This window comes from Podarcis vaucheri (assembly GCF_965113315.1).
Source record: "Podarcis vaucheri genome assembly, chromosome: 10".
NCBI lineage: Eukaryota > Metazoa > Chordata > Lepidosauria > Squamata > Lacertidae > Podarcis > Podarcis vaucheri.
This window is the reverse complement of record NC_138748.1, coordinates 43,010,656-43,037,172: the sequence shown is the minus strand read 5'-3', so window position 1 is coordinate 43,037,172 and position 26,517 is coordinate 43,010,656. Positions and strand designations below refer to the sequence as shown.

The following is a 26,517-nucleotide window of genomic DNA, read 5'->3' as shown; positions in this document are numbered from 1 at the left end:
CTCGCCCCTGCTTTTTATTTCCTAGTCAGGGCAGTCGATGAGTGCTCTCATTCAGTGCTCCTGCCCACTCCTTCTGGCTTCTGTGTCCAGCTCCAAGTTCTCCCGGACTCTCTCTCCCACTTACTCTCTTGCAGAGGATGGGAAAACACCCAACAGTTCAAGAGAAGGGATAAAGAAAGAGAAGAAACTCACCCCATTCACCATGATGTCCAGGAGGTCTGGAAATGGATCTTCCTTCTGAGGACTGATGTAGTCAAAATATTTTCGTAGAATTAACTGTGATCTATGGGTTGGGGAGCAGCCTGCCTTTGAAAGGTTTGGATTTCTTTTAAGTTCTGGTACACCAAATGGTTGTTTGCTGTGGACATTCGGCTGCTTTGCACCTACATCATTCCAGGTAAGCTCCTGGTGTGTTCTTTCAATGTAAGAATCCTCTGGGAAAACAAGAGAAAGATTAGAAAAATCAACAGCTTTTATGAAGTGAGTATTCCTTGAAACAGTGCTGGTTGGCAACAGGCAATAGCTTTTAAGAGAGCTGGGAAGGTCATCCTTCCTGTACTAAATAAACATATGCTTCTTTTATCTCATGGTCACAGGGGCTTTGTGGGTGTTTGAACACTACAACACCCGGTCAACCTTGTTTAACTACCAGAGGGGAAGGTGGGTTGTGAGTGCACACACCACAATAATCCTTCCCTTATACAATTCAGTTTTACCTTTCCCAGAGTATTGTCTGTCTCCAGCTGCAGACTTTTTATATACAAATTGGAGCAAGTGGATGGATAATAATGTTAATTTTCATATATTATATCTCGTAGCAAGGATTGCAAACATCTTTCTGTATCTTAGCAGCTTGTGAAATTATTTAAACAATAACAATATTCTGGAAAGGTGGAGAAATTTATCTCTGTGTGTCCTGGGCGGGGAACATTTCGGGGGCTGAAGGCATTGCACTCATGGAAATCTTGAGTGGGGGAGCTAATTTCAGTAGTGGGCAGGGTCAGACCCATGAGCAGCATCAGACCCACACACATTCACACACCCTTAACACACCCACACACCATTACACACAAACATCTCTATTTCCCATGGAAACAATGGCATATATTTTATTCTTAGGAACAGCAGTTAAGTTTTGCTTTCTATTTTTATAGACTTTAAATACTAATAAAAAGCTTGCTAAACATGGCTTTTTAAAAAAATCTGGTTGTGCAAAAGGCAAAAATATGTCAGTAATGTCTTAATAGCTTTTTACAAAATGTCACAAAGCAACTTATGAAAGAATGTAAATAATGTAAGTGCTCATCTGAACTACAAAACCCTGCATTACAGCTATTCAAAGCCTCAAACTTGGCACACTGAAAATTGCTTACAGGGAATCACAAAATGAATGAAAACTATGTTTATATACATTGTTTTTAAAAAATGTATATGACTGCTCAAATTATAATATATCAGAGTGGTGTAAGGAAAACAAAAGATAAACATAAAATATACACCATGTGTTGCATCCAACTGAATTCTACGCAGAGTAGATCAACTGAAATTAATGGACATAAGTTAGCCATGCTCATTAATTTCAATTGGTCTACTCTGGGCAGGACTAGCATTGAACACTGTGCCAAAACTAATACTGTTCAAATGACAGTACAACACTACAAGTTGATCAGCAGACAATAATTCATTAGGAAAAGCTCACACAAGTAAAGAAGAATGGCATTATACATGCACCTGAAAGAGAGGGTCGTTGGGGCATGCCTTGTCTCTAAAGGTATAAAATTGCACATTAAATGGATATACGTAACTCTGAAAGCCTCACTACTGGAGGATGCAGCGTGGGTAGGGAATGGTCTCAATGCCACCAGGAGGTCCTCTTCTATGAAATGTGGTGGCTGGGCAAGAGTCTAAGTAGAGAGGTGGTCTCTCAGGTAGAATAATAGAATTGTAGAGTTAGAAAGGACCCCAAGGGTCATCTAGTCCAACCCCCTGCAATGCATATGCCAATCTGGATCACACCCACCCACCCCTCCATTCATAACGGTGTGCCCGGACACTGAGGTCCAGCGCCGAGGGCCTTCTGGCAGTTCCCTCACTGCGAGAAGCCAAGTTACAGGGAACCAGGCAGAGGGCCTTCACACCCTGTGGAACACCCTCCTACCAGATGTCAAAGAGAAAAACAACTTCCAAGACTTTTAGAAGACATCTGAAGGCAGCCCAGTTTAGGGAAGCCTTTTAATGTTTAATAGACTATTGTATTTTAATATTCTGTTGGAAGCCTCCCAGAGTGGCTGGGGAAACCCTGCCAGATGGGCAGGGTATAAATAAATTATTATTATTATTATTATTATTATTATTATTATTATTATACTTCTAATTTGGCTCTCACTCTCAGGAAAGTAATGAAGATTCTGTCAAAAGCTTCATAGAAATTTTCAGATTTTTAACTTTTTAAATAACTGGCTTTGCAATATATCGAGAAAATGTGGGATTCCTTCCTCTGCATCACAGTTAAAGCAGATGACCTGCGCCAAATAATCCTGGGAACTGTAGTTTGTTAAGCTTGATGGGAATTGGAAAAAATGCCGAGAGCCAATGTAGGTCCAATGGTTAGAATGTCACGCTAGGACCTGGGAGAACAAGGGTTCAAATCCCCACATGCTCATGAAGCTCCCTGGGTAATCTTAAACCAGTCACAGCCTCTGTATACCACCATGTATACCACCTTGAGCCCCTTGGAGAAAGAGGTGGATAGTAATACAATAAATAAATAAATTGCAGCTCTATGAGGTGTAAATTATAGTTCCCAGAATTCTGGGGTGGGGGGTGGGTACTTCATGATACTTCAAATGTATCATGGGTATACAGTACCTCAGGTTAAGTACTTAATTCATTCTGGAGGTCCGTACTTAACTTGAAACTGTTCTTAACCTGAAGCACCACTTTAACTAATGGGGCCTCCTGCTGCTGCCGTGCCGCCGGAGCACAATTTCTGTTCTCATCCTGAAGCAAAGTACTTAACCCAAGGTAATATTTCTGGGTTAGCGGAGTCTGCAACCTGAAGCGTATGTAACCTGAAGCATATGTAACCTGAGGTACCACTGTACAATCCTCATCTCTCAAATCACATTGGCTGGGTAAAGTATTGAGTATTTTGTTGCTAGGACAGAGCAGTTGGATCGAGTTACTTTTTTATTTTTATTTTGCAGAGCCGCTGCTGCTGAGTGCTTTGCATCAACCCTTCCTTTGGTTTTGTTATTTTAGGAAACACGGAAGCAGCAAGTGCCCATGATGGACAAGGACTTTGCTCCTTCCCCACACAGGACCCGAAGATGTATTCCAACCTTAGGAGCCTCATCCAATCCCAGCCGCATCCCAGGACACACGACACGCTTCCTTGGAACTGGGGGGCTGGTGGCTCTCAGCCCCATCTTGAAAAAGGAAGCCTGCCTCAACTCCTTCAGGCAGGACCCCACCAAACAGCTCCCTTTGGCAAAAGGCAGAGGGATTCCTAAACCTCAATCGAGGCTTGGGCCCCCAAAGCCGCCTCGTTGCCCTGATGGGCTCCTCTCCTCATGCTCAGCTCCTACCGCCTCCCAGTCTCCTCACTGGACAGCAGCCAATGGTTTGGAGGCACGTAAACTAAGCTCTCTCTCATTTACTCTTCAGAGGAGCACCAATGCCCCTCCAGCTGGCTGGCAACTCCTCTCACACTCTATGGCAACAAGGAGGGAGTTCCAGAAGGTTCCCTTCCAAAAGGAAGCATTGGGAAGAAAAGAGGAGTTGCCTTCACCAAGCCATCTGCCATTGTCCGGATTACAAACCTTGCCCCAAAGGGTAGCTGAGAATTCAGCTGATATGCAAACCACTCTTTGCCTGGAAGACGGAAATCATACCTCAGATGCAGGCATGCCAGGTTCCCGGAGACGTTTGGCCCCTGCTAGCCCACCACCATCTCCTCCCCCTCAGCCGCTTCCCAAAACCACAGAAGATCCCACAAATTCACCCCTGAAAGAAACGGTTGAGGAGGACTTTGCTTCTAATGACAGATATGGCATCCCAAAAGGCATTGATGCGCCCCAAGGCTTAGCTGAATCTGGAAAGATGTTGCTTCCCTTCCCTCAGGAGTGTCTTGAGGAGCATGCTCTGAACGGCAACTGCTTCATGGCAGATTCCGCAATGTCTCCTGTGACAAATACAACTGGGTTTGAATGTAAGTCCCAAAGTGGTGTCTTGTCATGTGTTTGCTGTGTGTATGCAGCGTGAGGGGTTCTCTCTTCTCAACTGCTGAGGGGCAAGATGCAGGCACTTAACAGGGTATAATGTGTCATGAGATAATATTCTGATTCTACGTTGTTTCATCAGCTTGTGTCAGAGTCTTTGCTAAGCATAAAACCAGTCAATGCCAGTTCATGCAAATTACTATTATTTTTCCATATGATTCCCCTGTTCAAGCAAGAGAAACCCCAGTGGAAGTGAATATACAAAGGTGCTTTATACTGACATTGATCCATGTAGGCCAGTTGCATCTGCTGCAGCTGTCAGTCACTCTTCAGACATCTTTCCAGCCCTGCTAGCTGTCAGGATCAACGGTATAATGGTGTAGGAACCAGGCAGGTAGGGGGAGCAACAGTTCTGGGCCTTTTTTCAGACCCAGAGTGATGATGTCATTTGCCAGCATTTCACTTGCTCTGGCATATGAATGAGGTAATAACAAAGCTTTCAAGTGCCATCTGCCTCAACTGCAATAAAACATGTCTCTCCCGTATCGGTCTCTACAGCCGCAGCAAGTGCTTTAACTCTCCAACAGTTTGACTTTACCCGGATGGCTCACTCTTCCATTGTCTCTTGAAACAGGCAGATGGCAACACACAAGTGACATCACTGTTGGTTACAGATTAGCACAGTAGGATGCTCGGGAATGAAAGGAATAATCCAGTAGAGACTGGATGCTTCCTTCCTTTGTTGGGGTTTTGACTGTTTCATGCTAGCAGTTTAAATCACAACACTTCTTTTTTCTTCTTTTTTATAAGATCGCTTGCATTTCTATTGCAAAGCTAGAGGTTGCATTAAAGGGGATGCCATGATGAGCTCCTGCTCTTTGGAATTTACCACGATATCCCTGGTCTGTACTGGTGGTCTGGAGGCAAAGGCAGTCCAGCAAGGATAAGCAACCTACAAGCAGTGGCGTAGCGTGGAGGGTGCAGGGGGGGCCGGCCGCAACATCTGGGGGTTAGGGTTAGGGGGCGCAAATCCACAGGTTAGGGGGCGCAAATTACTTGCCTTGCCCCGGGTGCTGACAACCCACGCTACACCACTGCCTACAAGCAATTCAAAAGGCATTCACATTGAGGTGCCAGGCCAGTGTGACATCAGAAATTGTGTACCTACTGGCTTCTAGCTTCCACCAAGACCACACATCAAAATCCATTGTCTGCATCTAAGCCCTATGACACCATTTCCTGGACATTTGCTTGAGCACTTTTTCAAAGGGCATCCATTTCCCCACTTTTGTGTAGGAAACATTGTGCGACTTGTGCATCGCTGCGTGTGAAGATTGCACGAATGTGTATTCATATTTCCCTGTGTGGTCATGGCTTCCCATGCAGCAAAATCCAGTTACGAGAACCACTTATAAGTGGGTTATGCATTTTATCTTAGGTGGAAGTGTTTTTCCATTAGTTGCCTTCTGCAGACCTGCTTCCCAGCTCCCCAGCACCTCCAAGGCATTTGTGCTTTGCTGTGACAAATGCATAGAGACACACACAGATGCAGGTGCCTAAAGGCAGTGGGAGAGACATCCTGTGTGTGCACTATGCACACTGACACAAAGACAGATTCTCCTTGCCTGGGCTGACATGCAGACTGTTTCTGGCAGACACTCTGTGCCTCCACATAATGGGTTACTGCTTCTCACCATTTCTAAAAATGCATGTTTTAAATGGGGTCCAAGTCATAGCCGCATGAATGCTTGCTAGCGAAAGACCCAGATATAAGACTGAAATGCCTAGATGCAGGCACACACTTTCCTCATTTCTTTGGCGAACGCTGCTGCCTGATGAAAGAGTTAACAATCCCTTTTCATGAAGTAGCTTCTTGTCTCTAGAGATGCTCAGCAGACAGTGGCATATGAAAGCTGCCTGGGAACAGGGGAGGAGAAAGGAGGGCGGAGAGGCAAGGAAGAAAGAGTATATATGTGCGGCGGGGAGGGGACAGTTTTCTGGCTTCGGCTAACCCATTTATCACAGCACCTCCCTTCAGGAGCCAGCACACATTTCCATGCCCACCAATCCAGTCAAGGTCTCCCAGATGCTTGGATGATCCAGCCCTTGATCCTGGGAAGAGAGGGAGGCAGAGTCTGGGGGAGATTTTGCAGGGATGTTTAATATTCAGGTCACGTGAACATGGCAGTGGCGGCTTCAGCATCTCTGGTTATCTGAAATATCCATTGGAGAAGGAAAAAGGAGAGAGAAAGAGAGAGAGACATAGGGAGAAGAAAGAAAGAAACGCAATCAGACTCTCAGAGGCAGCTTTTAGGCAGAGGGAAGTGAAGAGAAGGATCATATTCCAGAGACAAAGAAAGATTCATGTTCAAAGGTAGGTGGTCCATGAGGATGCTTGCATGCTCTTATGGGTCTGGCGGGGCTCAGAGATGCAGGAGGGATGCTGAGATCCGGCACGCATTCTCGGCTCAGCAAGACATTTGGCGTTTGGCATGGAGACTGGCACAGGCACTGCTAATCTTGCAAGGGAGGATTGTGGAAAGGGAAAGCAGCATTTCCTGCTCCTCTTCTTCCATCTGGTGTCAAGGGGGAGGCAGGCAGGGCAGCTGCGATGGTGCATCAGAGACACTGGGGCTTTTGTGAAGGCGCACATTAATTCCCAGCTGGCTCAGAGGCGTGAGCTGCCTTGCAGCTGGCTTGGCTGTTGCTGACCGCAGGCGATTCTTCCCTTTCAGTGGCATGGATGTGTGTCATATTGGAAACCTTGCTCCGGCATTGTGGAGTGGACCACGGGTGGGGTGATGGCAGGGAACCAGAGCTGGGTGGAGAGGCCGTTGTCTGTGGGCCTTGACTAGAGTCCTGTGGAATAACGGGTGGGGAGAGAAAGTGTCAGGGCTGGGGTGGCTGGGGAAAGGAAAGCAATGCTTGGTGAAAGGGGAAGAAGGGGTGTGGTGATGTGGGGGCTGGGTAGCAGGCACAAAAGGGCTGTAAATTAAAAGGGGGAGCAGGGTAGAGTGGGAGGCTTGAATGAATGAATCAATGAATGAATGGATGCAGTGCAAGGGGAATGTGTTAATAGCAGGAGCTGTCATACAAGGGAATATGCCCGATGTCACATAGCTGCAGCTATTGTGGCTGTGTGCACACCACACATTTAAAGCACCCCAGCCCAATGCTCATGGGAACTGTAGTTTGTTAAAGGTGCTGGGAATTGTAGCCCTGTGAGGGGTAAACTATAGGATTCTTTGGAGTGGGGAAAATGTGCTTTACATATTCTTTGTGTATATGGTGTGTGCACAGACAGCCACAGTTGTAGGTGGAACAGTTCTAGTCATCTGAAAAAAAGAGTGCAAATGTTTGAACTACACAGTCTTATGTGGTTGGAGCAAAGGCACCCTGCCTTTTAGCGGAGCCATTTCATGGGGACCTGGGCAGTTGTCTTATTCAGGTCTATCTAGCTCAGGATTGTTTACCTTGGCTGGTAGTGGCTCTTCAAGGTCTTGGGTAGGGGCCTTCTCAATGCCTACCTCACTGGACTCAATGGGCCTTGATTTGGAGTAAGACATGTATAGGGTTACCTGAATTAATCTTTTTAAAAAGGGTATTGAATTCACATCCTCATGGAAGTAGCATCCTTTGTGAAGATACATGAACCTTGCTTCGCATTATTCACAATCAGCGTCCATGTATCTTCACAAAGAGCGATTCCCTTCAGAAAAATTCTCTGCTTTGTCAAGAGCAGCCTTTTATTATTGTCTCCACATGTTCTCATCCACAGTTCTGCTCACCTTATTGCTTCCCCCCTGGGCTTTTCCAAACTGGGCTTTTTCTGAATTGATGTTCGCTCCAATTTAGCATTGAAAATTGGGTTTCCAAGGAGAAAGCAGTGGGGCGAAGGCAAAACCGCTTGGATCCATGCTTTCTAGGCATGCTATGAGCAGAAGTGTGGAAGATCCCTTGGTGTTGAGAAACAGCTCTACTAGTCAGAGCTTGGTGAGTCTGCACAGCTTTGTGCAGTTGTGACCTACTTGAGAATGGATTGTCTGAAAGCTACCTTCCCCTACCTGGTTTTCTTTAGATGTTTTGGACTACAACTCCCCTCAGCCCCAGACAAGATGGCCAATGGCCAGGAATTATGGGTAGGCCAACAACATCTGAAAGGGCACTAGGTTGGCCTATCCAAAGTTGTTGTTTTTTTAATAGGATGGGTGTGTGTTGGAACATAGGTCCTCTCCCCAGTGTTCTGGAAACAGCACCTGTATCTTCTCTTTGTTTTCTTATGACAGAGGGTTTAAAAAGACTGCTAACTAGAAAGCCACATGCAAACTATTGCAATAAGAATAGTACAGCTCTCAGGGGAGGTATGCTCAGTGCGTTCCTTTTGAAGTCCTGTGTGTGGGTGCTTTCACAAGCTGCAGTGAAAATGGAGCCAGATCCCCACTGAAGGGCAGGCAGCAGAACTGGAGGTGTATTCGATCAAAGCTGGTTATTATTTTGCTCCATAGATTTTGCTCCATAGAGTTACTCAGACAAAGGCAAGGAAGGCAAGGGGTGGAAGAAAAGCCTTCCGTATCTGGACTGTAGAAAATAATTACATCAGGGGTTATTGCTTTAAAATAAAGTTACTAATTATCATCTGGCCTGAAGCCAACAAAAGGGCTGCTGCAAATTCTAGAGATGTGATTAAATGTGTTGACCAGAGGGAATATACAGTTCAAATTCAACTAGCCCAATTATCAACTAACCCAACCCTTGGGCAGCAAATTTCATCAGGGTTGAAAAATGTTTTGCAAAGGAGAACAATCCTATTTTTGATACGATCCTTCATATTTTTGATGCCTGAGGTGGAAAATCCAAACAGTGTCTTGAAGATGGCAAAAATATAAAAGCCTGCTGAATAAATGATAATTTGCTGCCCCAAGTCTGGTGCTTGAAGCAGGCCACTTTGGCCTGTTTAATGGTAGGACTAGCCCTTCCTCATTTTAAGCTGTAATTCTGGCAAGACAAAATATGTACCTTTATAAAACTTACAGATCACCCAGTCATGTCGGATTATCAGTTTGGAATCCTTGTCGCGGGGCCTTCTGGGGTTTGGCTCAGAACTTCCATACGGAGGTGGAGCAGAGAGGAGGGAAAACTCCAATTTTGGCTCCTTTCTACAGCCCATAATTTACCAAGACAAACAGACAGAAGGAAATCCTCTCTGACTCCCTCAGACTCTTCTGCTGTTGCTATGCTGGTGCTATGGAAGGAGGGGACACGTAAGTGAAATTCTCATTTGCACAGCAAATTATTGAGGCAACAGCAAGATTGGGGCAACTACCGCTGGTTCGGGGAACAGCAAGGTAGAGTAGTGTGGTGTAGTGGTAAAAATGTTGGACTATTGCTGGGGTGACCCAGGTTTAAATCTTCTTTCCACTGCAAAGCTGTTCCTAATTCATCTCTAGCCAAGGTGTGAACACCTTTGCACAGGGCAAGACATCTGGGCCTCATCAACACCCCCCTGGTATGTACAAAAACAGAAATGAATTGAAGCTGCACTGATGTAAACAGCTAGGGGGCAAAGAGCTGCGAAATGCACCCAAAACCCGACAACTTCGCTGTCTGAAGGTGGTGATGCGGACACCTCTTTAAAGGCATTTGCAACAATTAAGGGACCAGCAAGCACCTATTGTAGGCTCAGCAGCCACCAGTTATCAGCACCAAGTAGAAAACACTGTTCCAGATTCCAGAGAATGTAGAGAAAGTTGATTTTTAAAAGGAGGGCAAGTTCACTGCAGCAGAGAGATCCTTGGCCAGGCTTTGCCTGAAAGAAAGAGGAAATCTTGGCAGAGGTAGAATAGACTGGAATTCTAGGCAGCTATTTAGAATAAGAACAGTTCCGGTCGAAAAGGCTGTGTGGTTACCCAAGGGATGCATGAGAACAACAAGCTGCGTGGTCTACCAGGACCTGGCATGTGGAAGGAAAAGGATCTGGGCCTCAGGGATGATAAAAAATAGTGCTGATCAAGACTGCTTTGGGGTATGCATCTCGGCTTGCAGACCTGTGTGTTTTCATCCCACAATGCTATGCAACAGGTGATCCCCAATTAGTGCCTGTTGAAACGCATTATTATTATGTGTGCATATTATGAACACGTGTTAGGGCAATCCTAAATGGAAGAAACTGCAGTTCTTAGGATTGGGCTGTTGAGAATGCAGCACAAAATGGTTTAAAACAAAAAGAAAGGAAGAAAAAGCAGCAAGAGCTTCTCATGTTTTGTCAAATTGCTGGAGGTTTTCATGGCCAGCAGCAGCTTCAAGAAAGCTCTAAAAAGACAACAGACGCCTCAGGGGATAGCCCATCAGTACAAAAATCACAAACCGATTGTGAAATGTTAAATGAGAAACTTCCAGTGAAGGAGAGCTCACTTTGGTTCTCACATCCTTGATCCGGAGCTTGCTGATTCTTCACTTACGTGGAGAAAAACCTGGGTCACAAGCCCTGTATGCAAGCCCAGCTGCACATTCAGTGGAAATGGCATTTGGAAGTGGTGGCTGCTGGGATAAAGGAAATAATTGGGGTATATCTTCTTCTTGACACTGAATGTCAGATAAATTAAGGCTGAATGATGTGTTGGATCTATCAAAAGAAGTCTGAATCATCACCATGAAAAATCAGCGATCATGAATGAGTGCAATCCCATTACTGCCATGGATTCATTGCAAGGCCATGGGCAGTAGCGGTAGTCATGATGCTGTTATGTTTTCAGGTGAAAAGGGCTTTGCACATATTATACTGTAATCCTAACATTAACCCTATAAAATCGGCCAGTATTGTTGTGCTCTAACTTCAGATGAAGTTCCAGGTTTGGTGTCTTCTTCTTGGTGTCCTCCTACATCAGAATAGAACTCACTGACCTTGCCTGGTGGTGACTGGCAGCAGCAGGAGTGCTATGAGGAGTGGCAGGTGGTTTGGGACCACCATGTAAATTTCCCAGAATGCCTCATGGTTACACTACACCAGGTGCATTGTGGGAAATGGAAAGGGCAGGTGGCTGCCAGACTCAGTTGCCTGTCAGGTGTGTGTGCGCAGGCAGAGAATACAACAGGCATCCACATAGTGGTGGGCTGTGCCAGGGCCCTGGCAGCTGCGTGAGGATGCCACGTGCTTCACTGAGGCTGTGTTTTGTTTAAGACCACCTAGCAAGTTCATGGCAAAGATGAGATTTGTAGCACAGTCTCATAGGCACAACACAGTGCTGAGGTGTTTCTGAAGGGCTTTCTTACCCCAAGAACATGGCACCAATACAAAGCACTAGAGGCTGCTGGCTGTTTGACACAACTGGGCATTCCTGTGGGTACAGGGTGTTCTATGAGTGGGTAGGACCAGTTTCTTAAAGAGTGTGACAGTCTCTGTGCTGGAAAGATCCCAAAGCACTTAATTCTCATTTTGGGTGAAAGGATGTCAGTCTTCATCAATCCCTTAAAAACGGATTTTTATTTTTAGTGGTGAAAACTCTAGCTAAAGGGGCTCTTTCTGTTCTGGGAGAAAGAGTTATTAGATACAAACTAGGGACTGGATTGAATGGAAATGTTTGTCCCTTGGCTCCTTACCATTGTCAAAGCAAAGTAGTACCTTTTGTCTAGTTTTCTTAAGGAGTGCATGGATGTTCTGATGTTTCGATGAGAATTGCTGAAAGGTAATCGGCTGTGGTTTATTAAAACCTTTGAATTTCAGCTACTTTGTGGGAGTGAGGGGAGGGACTAGGGACATGATTCTGCAAGGCCCTGTTTAATATTTTAAGGATTTTCTGTTTTCAGCCTGTTGCTATCCACCACATGTAGTAGGGGATGCTGTGGACTGCAAATCAACACTATCAATCAGTAAATAAGGAAGTGTTGTTACCATGATGTGATGGTATTTTTCACTTGTCGGATCTCATGCAGGGTGCTGTACCTTGCAGGCCTGGCATTAGAGTTTGGTGGGCCCTTGACATGGTGCTGCCACCAGGCTCTGTGCTTGGTGCCCTGCTGCGCTGCCAACATAGGTTCCACTTCCCACCACAATATGTCACTGCCATGGCCATGCTTCATGGGGCAGACAGCCCTGCCAGGCATCAAATGGCTCATGCAATGACAAGAAGATAATAACAGAAGCACATCTGCAAAAGCATAAATGGATAGAGAGAAGGGCCTTTGAGGAGGAGTTGTCTCGATTTGTTCTTCCCTTTCCCAATGGAAATGGAAGAGACCTGGCATTTTTCTATGAAATATACTGTTGTTGTTTTTTCTATATTTTTTATTAAATTTTCTGTTTTACATTTTAGAATCTTCATTTAAACAGCCTTAAAATATCAGTGACTTCCCCCCTTCTCTTTCCATGGTTCATTTTGCATAACATAAATCCCTGCATATTTTATATAAACTAAACCATTCAGTATTCCATTATTACATCCATCAAAACTTATTGACACTGTTGAATTTATCTTAATGCTGTCCACTTTTTCAAATATACACAATTTTCCTCCATATATTCAATAAATATTTTCCAATCATCTTTAAATGTATATTCTTCTTGTTCTCTTATTCTATATGTTACGTCTGCAAGCTGTGCATATTCTATCAGTTTAAGTTGTCATTCTTCTTTAGTTTGGACTTTGCTCCTTTTCCATTTTTGGGCTAACGAAACACGAGCCACAGTAGTGGCATACATAAATAACCTTTTTTGACACCTGGGAATTTCCATCTGAATTATCCCCAACATAAGGACTCTGGTTTTGTTTTGTTTTGGGGGGGAAGTACTTTTAAACATTTTTTTCAGTTCATTATGAATTATTTCCCAAAACTCTTTTACCCTTTCACAGGTCTATCACATATGATCTCATTGCATCAGTAAATATACTGTTTACTTCTTCTCTCCACTTGCAGGGCCAGTAGATACCAAGCCTGAAGCAGCCATGTCTGAGCTGGTGCCAGAGCCGCGGCCAAAACCAGTCGTGCCAATGAAACCCGTTGGTATTAATTCCAATCTGCTGGGCTACATTGGGATCGACACCATCATAGAGCAGATGCGCAAGAAGACCATGAAAACTGGATTTGACTTCAACATCATGGTTGTCGGTAGGATGGGTTGGATCCAAGGATCTTGTGAAGGGAGGCTTTGCTATGAAGCCAGGGGGCTAAATTGGGCAGCTAGTTAATCAGCTTGATTGCTCTTGAGTGTCTGTTTTTAAAAAGTTAATAGCCAATGTGGTGGGGAGGGCAGCTGGACAGGGGTTGTGGTGTAGAAGGGTATGTTTGAGTGTGTCTAGAACAGAGGTCTGCAACCCGTGGCTCCGGAGCCGCATGTGGCTCTTTTACACCTTTGCTGCGGCTCCGGGGCAGATACTAGCGAGGGGAGGAGGCGCATTGTGCGCCCCGACACTCCCCACTGTGACGGGCGCTGTACTGGCTGTGACGTCGCATGGGGGCAGTGCGTGCGTTAGTCACACACTGTCCCGACGTCACCTTCCCGCCCGCTGTCAGATTGGAGGGCAGCGGCGCACATGCAGGTCTATATTTGTTTTAAATGTCGCAATGGTTTTGCGGCTCCCAGGTTTTTTTTCTTCGGAAACGGGTCCAAGTGGCTCTTTTTGTCTTAAAGGTTGCAGACCCCTGGTCTAGAAACTAGTCTCCTGTTGATATTCGTTGCTCCACCCACTTTTGCTTCTAGCCCCGCCTACCACTGGCATGTGGCCTTAGAAGGTCGCCCAGAAGCTAGCGAACCTTCGGGTTGAAACAGATTCCCCGTCCCCAGTACAGAGGAAGGGTTATAAAACCCTTTCCCCTCACCATGGTTCAAATTGCAATCTGACTCCACAGCATGCAATGCAGGCAACTCCCAATTTACATGAGGGTTAGGTTCCGAAATCACGCATATTTGAAACACCATGGGAAAAGTCTGCAAACGCCCTCTGGAAACCTTAAAAAAACCCTCAAAAAAACTGGCAGCACATACCAGACTGGCAAGAAGGATGGCAAATTCGCCAAAGTCCACCACAATCACTCCAAACTTTTCTCAAACTCCAAAGCTCCACAGGCCTCATCAGTCGGTGCAAGGGGTCCTGGGATTGCACTTACAAAGACTCGTGGGATTACTTGGTGATGTTTTGTGCCTTTTTGCCCTTTCTGGGCTCTTTCAGGGCCATTTTTGCCATTTTCAAAGACATCCAGGTTTGGCATGATGCGTGTGAGCGTGGTGGCGCATCAACTGGACATGTGTAAATTGGGAGTTGCCTTTAGAAGGAAATCATCCCTTAACCTCAATACAGTGGTACCTCGGTTTCCAAACAAAATCCATTCCAGGACACCGTTCGGGTTTTGAAACATTCAAAAACCGAGGCTCAAAGGGCAGTCTGCAAATTTACCGTATTTTTCGCTCTATAACACGCACCAGACCATAACACGCACGTAGTTTTTAGAGGAGGAAAACAAGAAAAAGAAATATTCTAAACGAAACAGTGGATATATGATTTTTGTGGTTCATGCTGTGGCCACAGCCATGTGATCTGACAGTGAGTTTGGAGTAGCCCAATGCAAAAATCCTGAGGATCCATGTGGATCCTTGCTTTGTAACCACGTTTTATTTGGGGAAGGAAGGAAAAGCACTCAAGGGACAAGGTACACGTGTGGGGTGTGTGGAGAAGGATGCTGTTAATAATGCAGAAGAGGGGTTTAAGGGGAGAAGAAGCACATGTGGGGTGGGTGGAGAAGGATGCTGCTAATAATGAAGAAGAGGGGTATAAGGAGAGAAGGCTCCTCTCCCCTCCTGCTTTGCTCCTTTAAAGAAGCAGGCTCTCTGTCCCTCTCTCCTCCCCACTCTGCGGCTCTTCTCCTGCTTTGCTGTTTCAAAGCGAGCCATGGAGGAGGGAAGGAAGGGGAACCATGGATCCTCTGCTCACGACTGCAGCAGATCCCCTCCGCCACCCGCAGGCATTCGCTCCATAACACGCACAGACATTTCCCCTTACTTTCTAGGAGGAAAAAAGTGAGTGTTATGGTGCAAAAAATACGGTAATTGAGAAAATTGAGAAACACTCAGCAGAAGCCGTTCAACTTCTGAGTTGTGTTCGAAAATGGTATAATTTACTTCTGGGTTTTCTGTGCTTGAGTTCTGAAACGTTCGTCAACAGAGACGTTCAAAAACCGAGGTACCACTGTACTACCACTGTTTAACAACATGAGCCACGACCTGAGACAAACATGGCCTGTGCACAATCTGCATGCCTGCCTTGCCACATCTATCATCACAAGTGCATCTCAAGGAAAACCTTCATTTCATTGGGAATGACTGCTTGTGCTCCCCATTGTCTGCTGATAGCCAAGCCGGGAAGCCATCGTCCTGATGAGCTCTTACTTTTACACCAGCCAGTGCATTCTCAGCTCCCAGCAGCCGGGCTATAAATGGTTCTGCTGACTGGCTTGAAAAGGCTGTGGCGAATCCTGTGTGCTTCTTTTAACAGGCCAGAGTGGACTGGGCAAATCCACACTTGTGAACACCCTCTTCAAATCCCAAGTCAGTCGCAAGTCTTCAGGCTGGAGCCGCGAGGAGAAGATCCCTAAGACAGTGGAAATCAAGGCCATTGGGCATGGTAAAATTGCCTAACGTTTACATCAAAGAGAGTTTTCAGGAGAGGGAAAGTAGACCTAGGGTGTTCCAGGAAGTAAAGCCCAGGCTGGCAGAGGCCTAGGAGATGTCCATATATGGCAAAGGACTTGTCTGAATGACACCTGAAAGATCAGTCTGGTCCAGTGCACAGTCCAGTGTGCCATCCCTGCCTGTACCATCTCCAGGAATCTCTGTGGGGATGGCCTGACATGCATAGCCCAAAACTGCATGGCCAAGTCATAGATTTTAACTGGCTGATCAACCGTTCAATGTTGGCCGTGTTGTGACTGCATTGGGAATGCTGTCCCTGCATGGATGACTGGGAATGGCAGAGGCAGAGAATGCATATTGCTTTCATGCGATGAAGCCATTTCAGTTGTTGTCTGAATTGGTCCAGAGTTGCTACAGTGACAGTGTCCATACGGTGACAGAATATGTGGACGCTCACTCGGACTAGCATGAGGTTCAGTTAGAGTGTCCATGTGTTTTACAAAGGACAGGCTTAGAAGTGCTTTCAAAAGACAGTCAACTCTTTGGAAGTTTATACTATTTGAAGAGATGTCTGGTCCAAGTCCAGTTTAAGGATGAAAGCTATAGGCAGAAAGAGCAGCCTGCCTTGGAGTTGCCCAGCAGCAGTGAGCACTTGGGAAGCAGACTGAGCAGGCACATAGGTCTCCTGGTTAGAGTCTCTTCCCGCCCCCCCGCCCCCCATGATGAGATGCAGTGTATTGTGTTTATTTCTAAATTTGCATCTGTACATATAAATTAGCACATGCCAATTGCATGGGAAACGGTATCCTCTTTTAGTAATAGGCCTCCCTGGAATCAATAGGCCACCCCAGGATCAATGTGTCCAACCTCTTGGACTTGAGGATATGTCCTTCTGGACAAAGTCATGCCCCAAATTAAAGATCCACTTATAGGGTTTATCCACACTTACCTTTTGCCCTGGTCTCTCCAGGCACAGGTCCATGCTTTAAAGCTCTGTCCCTTTTTTGGCCCTGGAGCCTTCCATGCAAAACCCGCTCTTTATAGCTGAAGTACAACAAATGGCAATTTGGGTTTTCCAAAAAAAGAGTTCTCAGAGATGCAGTTTCAAACACGGACCATGACTACAAAGAGCAGTGGAAAGGAAAGTGTGGATAAGCCCAGGCTGGAGAGGTGCCATACAGAAACAGGCCTCTGTTTGGATCCAAATTTGTAGGGTTTACCCTCCTCTGTCGTCTATGGGGGATTGTTGCAAAGGGTCCAAGCTCTGTTGTGCTCCCCTTCCGCCATCAAGCTAGATCTTGTAATGTCCTAGACAAGGAGCTTTATTTCTACAAGGGCCACATGGATCTATATGTTCAAAAAGAGCCTCAGTACCATGTAAAGGCCTTTATGCTATCATCTCTATAAAAAGTGTTCAGTTTTGGAGGAAGATAACTGTAACATTTCTCCCCCAGTTATTGAAGAAGGTGGTGTCAAAATGAAGCTCACGGTTATTGACACCCCTGGATTTGGTGACCAGATCAACAATGAAAACTGGTGAGTGTTTTGTTCCTTCACTGATTCTCAGTCTCCTCCCTACTTTCTTTCTCCTGCATGAATTAGCATAACTAGATGAAGGAAGCAGGACTTAAGATGGGTAGATTTTTAATTTTTTTTTGCTCTGAGGCAGACTCCTGTCCAGTGTTATTAGTGCCCAAGAACCCAAGATAATGTGCCACCATAGGGATGGTTGTTGTTGTTCAGTCATTCAGTCGTGTCCGACTCTTCGTGACTCCATGGACCAGAGCACGCCAGGCACTCCTGTCTTCCTCTGCCTCCCGCAGTTTAGTCAAACGGATGGTAGTGTTACAATATTTACCAGTCAAGTGCCCGCTGCGATGCTTAATACACAAGGATAAAAATAAGCTACAAAAACAGACCTTGGGACATATTTAGGGATTATGTTGCTCAGCAATTCCCCTCGGTGACATTAGGACCCACTAGTGGGGCTGCAGGAACCCTGATTGTTGCCAAAGTGGAGAGGAGTAGGGAAAGCATGGATCTTCCAAAACCAAGTTTATATTGAAGGATCCTCTTCAAGGCTTGGACTCACTGGTGGCGGAAGGGGGATGTGGAGTGTGTGGTCCGCCCCAGGTATCACCCCTGAGGGGGGTGACATTGCCGCCCCGCCCCCCTGGGATGCTCGCTGTGGGTGGCACCCCCCTGGGACGGTTGCTGCTTGCTGCGGCGCCCCCATGGGACACTTACCGCCCCGTCCTGCTTGGACTACTGACATTGCATTCTAGTTTCCTTGAATATGAGATAAAGGTATGTCTACCTTTTTTCTCCCTGACCCTCCTAGCTGGGAGCCCATTGAGAAATATATTAATGAGCAGTATGAGAAGTTCCTGAAGGAGGAGGTCAATATTGCAAGAAAGAAACGGATCCCAGACACGAGAGTCCACTGTTGCCTCTACTTTATCTCCCCCACAGGTCACTCGTATGTATCTCATCCGTTCTGGTGCATGCTCATAAGACTGGGAGGGAAGGGGAGTGGGAGGGCCCTGGGGTGCTAAGTGAACAAAACAGGGATCTGCACAAACTACCTGGCACCATGTGCAGGGTGTACAAGTCTCCCCTGACAAGCCACACAGCAGACCAAGGTAATGATGGCATAGCCATTGGGCTGCATAGTCCTAATAGTAACTGGTATCTCTTCCACTTTTGTGCCATAATGAGAGTGTGCTGTGTCGGACATCCCTCTAACATTATTGATGAAAATGGAGTTCCAGAAAAGAACATTTCAGCCATTGCTTGTCTATTCCTGCCCATGTTCATAATTGGCAGGAAGCTCCCATGAACGTATATTCTTAGGTTCACACATGCATTGTTATGGTTTTGCCAGTTGTTAGGAAGCTGCTACCAGTCATGGTTTCTCAACAAGTGTCTACTTGGCAATATTCACATCATCTTGCGTAATGCTCACATGAGATTCTGTACAGCAGGATGCCTTTCCACCTTGCTTCATTTTTTCCCGTATTGAAGTCTCCCACTTATCTCTTTATCTTTCCACTGAATGTATCCAGTGGGTTTTTAATGCTATGCCTATGGAGGAAATTAAGAAGTAGCGATCCAGAGCTATAGATGAGAAAGACTCTAGTTCATTTCCCCCTTTCTAACCTAGAAACAGAATAAAAACGGGAAGGGGTTTAATTTTGTGTATGCTAGGAGCAAGACAATATGCTCTTCTTGTTAAAGATAGTGGTGGTTTCTTAATAGTCTTTTTTCCTGGACTGTAGCTTAAGACCTTTGGATATGGAATTCATGAAGCACTTGAGCAAAGTAGTCAACATCATCCCAGTTATCGCCAAGGCAGACACCATGACTCTGGAGGAGAAGATTGAGTTCAAACAGAGGGTATGTATCCTGGGAAACATCCAGTAAAAAACACAAACACACAGTCCTTTAAGTGTTGTGCTCTCTCTTGCATAGCTTTGAATTTTATTTTATTTTATTTTTCTACCCAGGTCCGCAAGGAACTGGAAATCAATGGCATCGAATTTTACCCCCAAAAAGAGTTTGATGAGGATCTTGAAGATAAGACAGAGAATGACAAAATCAGGGTAGGATGCTTATGATTGTAGAGTAGATTTTCTTGTTGGAGATGCTGGGGTAACTTGAGTCCAGTGTTTTCTTCTTGGTCCTCACCATGCTTGATGTGAGTTGGATGTAGTAAAAGTTGGCTGTAAACGTTACAGCCACTATGGAAGCATAAGAAATGGATTCTTCCAACCTTATAACTGTATACATTTGTATTTTGTAGTTCCTGAGGCGAGAATTAAGCGCTTTTGAGGGCTTAATTAAGAGTTAATGTGGAGTTCCTGTCCTCACAAATGTTTATTTCCTATGTTTCCTATAAGTTTACATGGGACTTCCTTCTGAGTAAACATGCTTTAAATTTCATTGTAAAGTCTAAAGAATTGGAGTGCTGAAAAGAGTACTGTATAGCAGGAAGGGCCAGCATGCATGTCTGCTAGGCATGGGAGTTGGTAACTGGGACAGAATCAAGTATGTAGCAAGCTGGGGAAGAAACACAAGAAAGAAAAACAAGCAATTGTCCATAAGGGTCACGCAGAGAAGCAAAGTCATTTCACTGTATATTTTCAGCAGGAAAGTATGCCATTTGCCGTGGTGGGCAGCGACAAGGAATATCAAGTGAACGGGAAAAGGGTCCTGGGGAGGAAGACACCCTGGGGAGTCATCGAAGGTAAGCTGACACTGATCCTACAATTTCTGGCAGTTGCATTTTTAGATTGCCAATGGGTTGTAGAAGCTAAAATGGCAAGGTCAACATTCCCGGCAGGAAGCCTCAGTATGGTGCAGCGCATGTTTCTGGTAGAGATGTCTTGCTTTGTTGCCATTTGTGCTCCCTGGAATTATCAGCCACCATTTCTTTCTCCTTCAACAGAAGCTGTTTGCCAGTAATGGTCTGAATGAATAAACAATGGATATGTTTATCAGAGTTGCCTATAATGGCCCAGTTTGCACATAACACAAAACCAAACCACGGCTTAGTGCACTCCTCCCTCAGTCCTCCTACCGGGGCTAATACATGGTTTGCCTTTGCATTATGTCCAAACCTGAGCTCCTGGCTTCTCTCCCTCTGAAAAACCATGAGCAGTAAATCAGGAACAAACCTTGGCTACAGCTTGTGGTTTGTCTGGAGCAAAACCAACCAGGTTTGGAAGGGAAAGGTAAACAGTAAGCCAAAGCATGGCTTAGCTTGGGTAGTGTTGTGGCAGCAGGACTGGGGGAGGAAATCAGCAGCTATAATCTTCATTGCAAGAAGCCACCTGCTTGTTTGTTTGCACTAAGCCATTGCTTGGCTTAGGGTTAACTGAGTTAGCACACAAAATGAATGGGCCACAAATACTTTCAAGGCTGGGCTAATCTGGTAATGCATAAAGGTACCTAGAAAGATTGTAGACAATTCTTATTTGAGATTGTCAAAGAAAGGCTTTATAGGTGTCCTACTGGATATGATTTAGACAGCAAGCCTTCAGGCCAGCGGTGATGGGACTCAGCTATACCACTGCAAATACAGTGGTACCTTGGGTTACATACGCTTCAGGTTACACACTCCACTAAGCCAGAAATAGTGCTTCAGGTTAAGAACGTTGCTTCACGATAAGAACAGAAATCATGCTCCGGCAGCGCAGCGGCAGGCCCCTTTAGCTAAAGTGGTGCTTCAGGTTAAGAACAGTTTCAGGTTAAGAACGGACCTCCGGATTGAATTACGCACTTAACCCGAGGTACCACTGTAAAACGTTTTAAATGTGTTGTAAAGTGCAATATACAAATGTGACACTAGATGGCAACAGTGAGCCATGCCAAATTCAAGGTATTTTTCAAAACGTTTTTAAAAAGCATTTTCACAGCGTTTTTTTATATGTGTAGATTCCACCATAGGGGCTGGTATAAGCAGGTGTGGAGTACTGGAAAAGTATAATGAAATTGCTGTGAATTGTTTCACCTAATTCACTAGTTTGCTTAGACTAGGCATAGGCAAACTCGGCCCTCCAGATGTTTTGAGACTACAACTCCCATCATCCCTAGCTAACAGGACCAGTGGTCAGGGATGATGGGAATTGTAGTCCCAAAACATCTGGAGGGCTGAGTTTGCCCATGCCTGGCTTAGACCAAATGGGAGAGCCTGAAAAACAACAAGCAAGCCACTTTTATTAGTGCTGCTTCAGGTGGAAGCTGGCCTTGATGGATTTCTCTGAGTTCTATAATACTGTACCAGAACCACTGTTCAAGGCATGATTAATGTATTTCCCTTTCTTTACAGTGGAAAATCTCAGTCACTGTGAATTTGCTCTACTTCGAGACTTTCTCATTAGGTGAGTCCATTGGTTGTTAAAAGGTGTTGCTTATTGAATTGAAAATGAATTTCTGGTGAGATCTAAATTGGAATAGAAATGTGAGGTGTTTATGCTAGAACGGATGATTGTGCTGCAGCTCCAAGAAAGCCTTAAAAAAAAAAAAGCAGCACTTTAAAGCCATTTAAATCGGGGCCTAAGGGCAACAATGAGTGCTCCTATACTTACATAATAGATTCCCCGGTATTTTTTTCCTGTATTCTCTGTCTTTTTCTCCTACTCCTTAGGACCCACCTTCAAGATCTAAAAGAAGTAACGCACAACATCCACTATGAGACTTACAGGGCTAAACGACTGAATGACAATGGGGGGCTCCCCCCAGTGACCGTAGAAACAGAAGAAAACCATGAAAGCAACCTGTGAAGGACCCATCAAGTTATCTGCCATCTCCAAATTATAACCACTACTACCACCCCATCCCTTGATTTGAATTCAAGCCTCTCTTTGAAGCATGTGGAATATCCTTTGTGTGTGCATACTGGGGAAGAACCCCAACTTCACCCAAATGTCCCCATCTATTATTATTATTATTAATTATTATTATTATTATTTGAATTTTGTATTTTGCACAGCAGACTCTAGTCTTCCGTTGTATTCCCAGATTCAATTGTGCATCCTGATTGTGGGGAAAGTTGAAGGAATTCTGAAAGTGGTGCAATCTCTGGGGGTCACGAGAAATACCTCCAAGGGAGATATTGAGATCAATGTGAGGATGTTGTATGCACTGTGGTGGAAACAGAGAGCCATATTTTGGATGCGAGTTTCACAGGTCTGGAAGAGACTGGGTTGCTCTGCAGCTGTGATAGATGGTTTGTGTCGTAGGCTCAGTTCTCAGCATGGAAGCAGGAAAAATGGACTCAGACTAGGTCTCGCTACACAGTTATGTGAATTAAGGTGCAGTGAAATAAACGGGAGGGAATCTTTTGCCAAGTAAATGTGTTTCAATGTGCCAGTGTAAGAAAAAAGACAAAAAGACAGGATTTTTGCCATTTTGGCCCATACCAATGGGAGGCAAAGTTGTTGAGTGAAAAACAAAAGTGGAGATTTGATTTGGGAGTATTAGTTTTCTTGGTATGGGGGGGGAGCATTAATAGTGAGGAACTGCTTTCAAACTGCGCTTTAAACATTTTTGTTAAAGTTCAAGGCCGCCCTTGTCACCATTGCATATCTGATATCTTGATTCTGACTGGCTCTCAGATTTGTCAGATCTGCTCTTTTAACAGAAACATTACTGTAATAATCCCCTTTGGATTGTTGCAGCAGCTGAAAACACCAAGAATGCAACATGTTCCAATTGTGCCTTTCCACTCTCTGACCTACTGACGAGAAGACAGCTTTCTGCAAAGCAGAGAGCCCCTTATGCTGGGAGGATTCCCCTCCCAAAGAAGATGTCTCCCTATCCATTGCGCACAGAGAGGTCAAGCAGCATGAAGAGGCTACTTGGGCAGAACACACTTGTCCTTGATCCCATAGCCTGGCATTCTTAACCTGACTTTGCTCTCCATAGGCTTTCCTTGGGTGGTCTAGGAATCAGCTCGATTGCAGGTATGCTGCCAATTATATATCTTTAGATATGTAATTTGGTAGCACCATCCAAATTCTGAGAATCACAGCCTTTGTTTTTGAAACAAGAGCAAGTGCCTAGGTTTCACGATGGTGGAGGGGGAAAATTTGTTAAGATGCATCTGCAGAAGGCTGAGAAAGCAGAAGTGGCTTGTGTGGTACTTCTGGTGGTCAGGAGGACTTACATTGACCTGTGCAGGCCCCAGACTGTCCCTGCTCCATCCTGTTTTTGTTATTTTGTACTGTCTCTCAAAGTGCCAGAAGTACTATATCTCAAAGTGCCGGAAATACCTAACTCCTTTTCAGATGTTAATTCATAAACCTGTGTTCAAATTCAAAGGATCTTTCTGCCCAATATAATTTAGTAAAACAAAACAAAACAAAACACCATGCCTCATATTTCTCCCAATTGGAACCAAGCCAGCTAACAATAGCAGAAGACACAATGCAGAATGGGGACATTGGTCTACCTAGTTCAGTACTGGCTTCTTGACTGCAGCCCACCAAGGTTTCAGACAAGACTCTGAGCTATAGCCCGTCCTCACTGTAGATTATGACACAGAAATGTAAATGGAACAAACTCTGTCACCAGCTCTATGTAGTCCACAGCTTGGTAGTCACAGTTCTAACAGGAAACTCACCTAAAAATCAGATTTTTTACAGTATTTCCTAAATCCGAAAGATTCGGGCACTGGAGGTGTTCCATTCAGAGTTCTATAGAATCACAGCGAGAGCTCCAGGCCACTGCATATTTTTCTTGGTTTTACAAATGGATGATATGCCATCTGGAATAGACCATTGTCAAATATCCTGAACCAGTAGGAAGAGAAACATGGAGAGAGGTACTCTGCAAGCTATTATACCTAAGCTTTAGAAAGTTGAGTGGCAAGCCCCGATGTAACCACCAAAATCTGGTCAAACAGGGAAATGAGGGGCGTGTGTGATTTTGTTGCTGCTGCAAGGGATGTTGCTTTTTGGAAATCTGGAGAGGACAGCATAAATAAGGTCCCATAACTTCTTTGAGCCTTATCACCTGTTTCTGATGGTGTTGAAATCCAGCCTATGAAAGAGCAGGGATGGTAAATGCTCCGAAGCCCTTCCAAATAGATTTTCTGCCACAAAGACCCAGATCCTGTGGCTGACATGCTGTACCTCAAGGCCCACAGACCAGGTAGAACATCCTTTTGGAGCCTTGCAACATCAGAGGTGGGCACTTATAGCAATATACATTTAAAACAACAATTGATTAAAGAAGAAACATTTGACCATTTAGCATTATTATTCTGTTTATTAGCCCAGCTTATTGGTCCCTTGCTATTTAATCATTCTCCATTACTCAAAACATAAAACATACAGTAACCATGCTACTTGCACATTCATTTCAATAGACATAGGTGCTTATTAGCAGAGAATATTTTACTGAAATCCACTCAAACATGAGGATAGCAACTGCTGTCTAAGTTGATGCAGTGGTGATATAAGATGATAATGTAAAAACCTTACTGTATGAGCCAAAAGACCCTGGTCTCGCTCAGGCCAGTTTCAAAGTTAACTAATTACTGTATTTTACAACATTGTCACAGCACCAGAACCTTAGGACTTAGGGACAAATGATCTCATTCTTCAATACGGGCAGAATATCTGTCTGTCTTCAGTGCAGGCCCAGTCAATGAAATCCAGGTTTGCCTGAAGTTGAGGCAGGCCTTCCAATTTATTTCTGTGCATAAAATCTTCCTTTATCTAGCTTAGTCACTGAGAGGCCAGTGAGACTAGCAGGTTATAAATATGCCTAACCCTTGCGTAGCTGAAGTCAAAGATGAAATGAGCTTACTGGTTTTAGCCTAGAACTGAGAGGATTTTTGGAAACCTTTTGTGGTTTTCTGTAGCACAGCAATAATAATTGCATGGCATTTTTGATGAACAGAGGTAAAATCATTGGAGTCCTCTATGGTTTTATGCCTGGGCAAGGGTGTTTTGGAAGATTGTCTGATAAAGGTTGTTGCAGCATTGTGGTAGTTAGAACTGTAAGTTTTTTTAAAAAAAAACAACAACAAATATTAGATGCTGCAATATAACAGAACCATGTGAGACTAAGTTGGGTAGTGGAATAACAGACAAAGACTCGGGGGAGAATTGATCTGCATGTGAAGGGTTGTATCCAGTGTTTTTTTCTTTAAAAAAATGTTTAGGGGTACTCTCATTTTGCTACTCATATTGAAATACCACCCCTCAATGAGGCCAAACTTAGATTCACAAAATATTTAGGGGTATGCGTACCCCCAGAAAGAAAGAAAAAGCACTGGTTGTATCAGAGATTTATGACCGCATTATGCCAGTGGTTAGGCTTCTGTATCTGTGTGGAGGCCTCTTCAATATCATGTTAGTCTGTCAACATACATCAGAATCACCAGACATGACATGGCATCTCTGGTAGTGTTACTTTTGTCCATCTACAGTATATCAGCTCTGTTTAGCTTTGTTGGTGTCTGGGCAGAGGAAGCCTAGCGATCCTGCTGCCCTTTAACCTGCCTCAGCCTGACCTTGCCTATTGTGTGAGGAAAGCCCCAGCCATGGTGCTTGAATCCAGGCATATCAGCTGTTCTCTGCTCACATGCAAGCGGATGGTTGCAACCAATTCCACCTGACCTTCCTTTTATCTCACTTGCAATCAGACCACAATGCTGCTTATTTGTGAATCCTGTTTCTGTCAAGTTTTTCCTCTACACTTCTGGTGGCAAACTTGTCTAGGCAAGCATCAGCAGCCTTTTCTACATTTTTCATTGTTGAACTATGCTCATCATGTCCATCTCAGCAAGCCCCAGCCCATTAATGGTACATCAAGGCCATCTCACAGCCAGCAGGTTCTTTCCAGCCTTGCATTTGATCTACACCTAGGACTGGTGCACATGGTACAGCTACTACCTGGGAACCACCAAAATGTTGCTTTAAGTGAAATGGAAAGTTAGTTTTTCAGGGTTTCTCCAGAGGCAAAATGGAACATCTAGAATGTATGTGGCACTGTATGTATAAATGAAATGGATGGGTTGCTTCCTACAGACTCACAATCTAAAGGAGGGGGGGGCCTCATCCAGACTTGCACTTCCCCCATGCTTAGAAAGCCCAGGCCTGAGCAGTTTTCCACTTGTCCCATGCTTCCTAGCCTTGGGCCTGAGTGGTTTTGCCCTTGCCAAAC

General features: G+C 44.8%; 1 protein-coding gene across 3 annotated transcripts; it reads left to right on the top strand.

Annotated features, from left to right (window-relative positions):
* Positions 1-160: 160 nt before the first annotated feature.
* SEPTIN3 (septin 3) lies at positions 161-26,356 on the top strand. Of its 3 annotated transcripts, none has more exons than XM_082238662.1 (11): positions 161-397; positions 3,262-4,210; positions 13,131-13,322; positions 15,704-15,832; positions 17,295-17,376; positions 18,182-18,319; positions 19,119-19,236; positions 19,347-19,442; positions 19,990-20,086; positions 21,671-21,722; positions 21,989-26,356. In XM_082238662.1, exons 2-11 carry the CDS (start codon positions 3,286-3,288, stop codon positions 22,122-22,124), a joined length of 1,965 nt encoding a protein of 654 aa, XP_082094788.1. In that variant the 5' UTR covers positions 161-397; positions 3,262-3,285; the 3' UTR covers positions 22,125-26,356. The 3 variants fall into 3 exon arrangements, with proteins under 3 accessions (XP_082094788.1, XP_082094787.1, XP_082094789.1); XM_082238661.1 differs by having other exon boundaries at positions 162-397; positions 19,987-20,086; XM_082238663.1 differs by lacking the exons at positions 161-397; positions 3,262-4,210 and adding an exon at positions 6,176-6,594 and having other exon boundaries at positions 19,987-20,086.
* Positions 26,357-26,517: the final 161 nt, after the last annotated feature.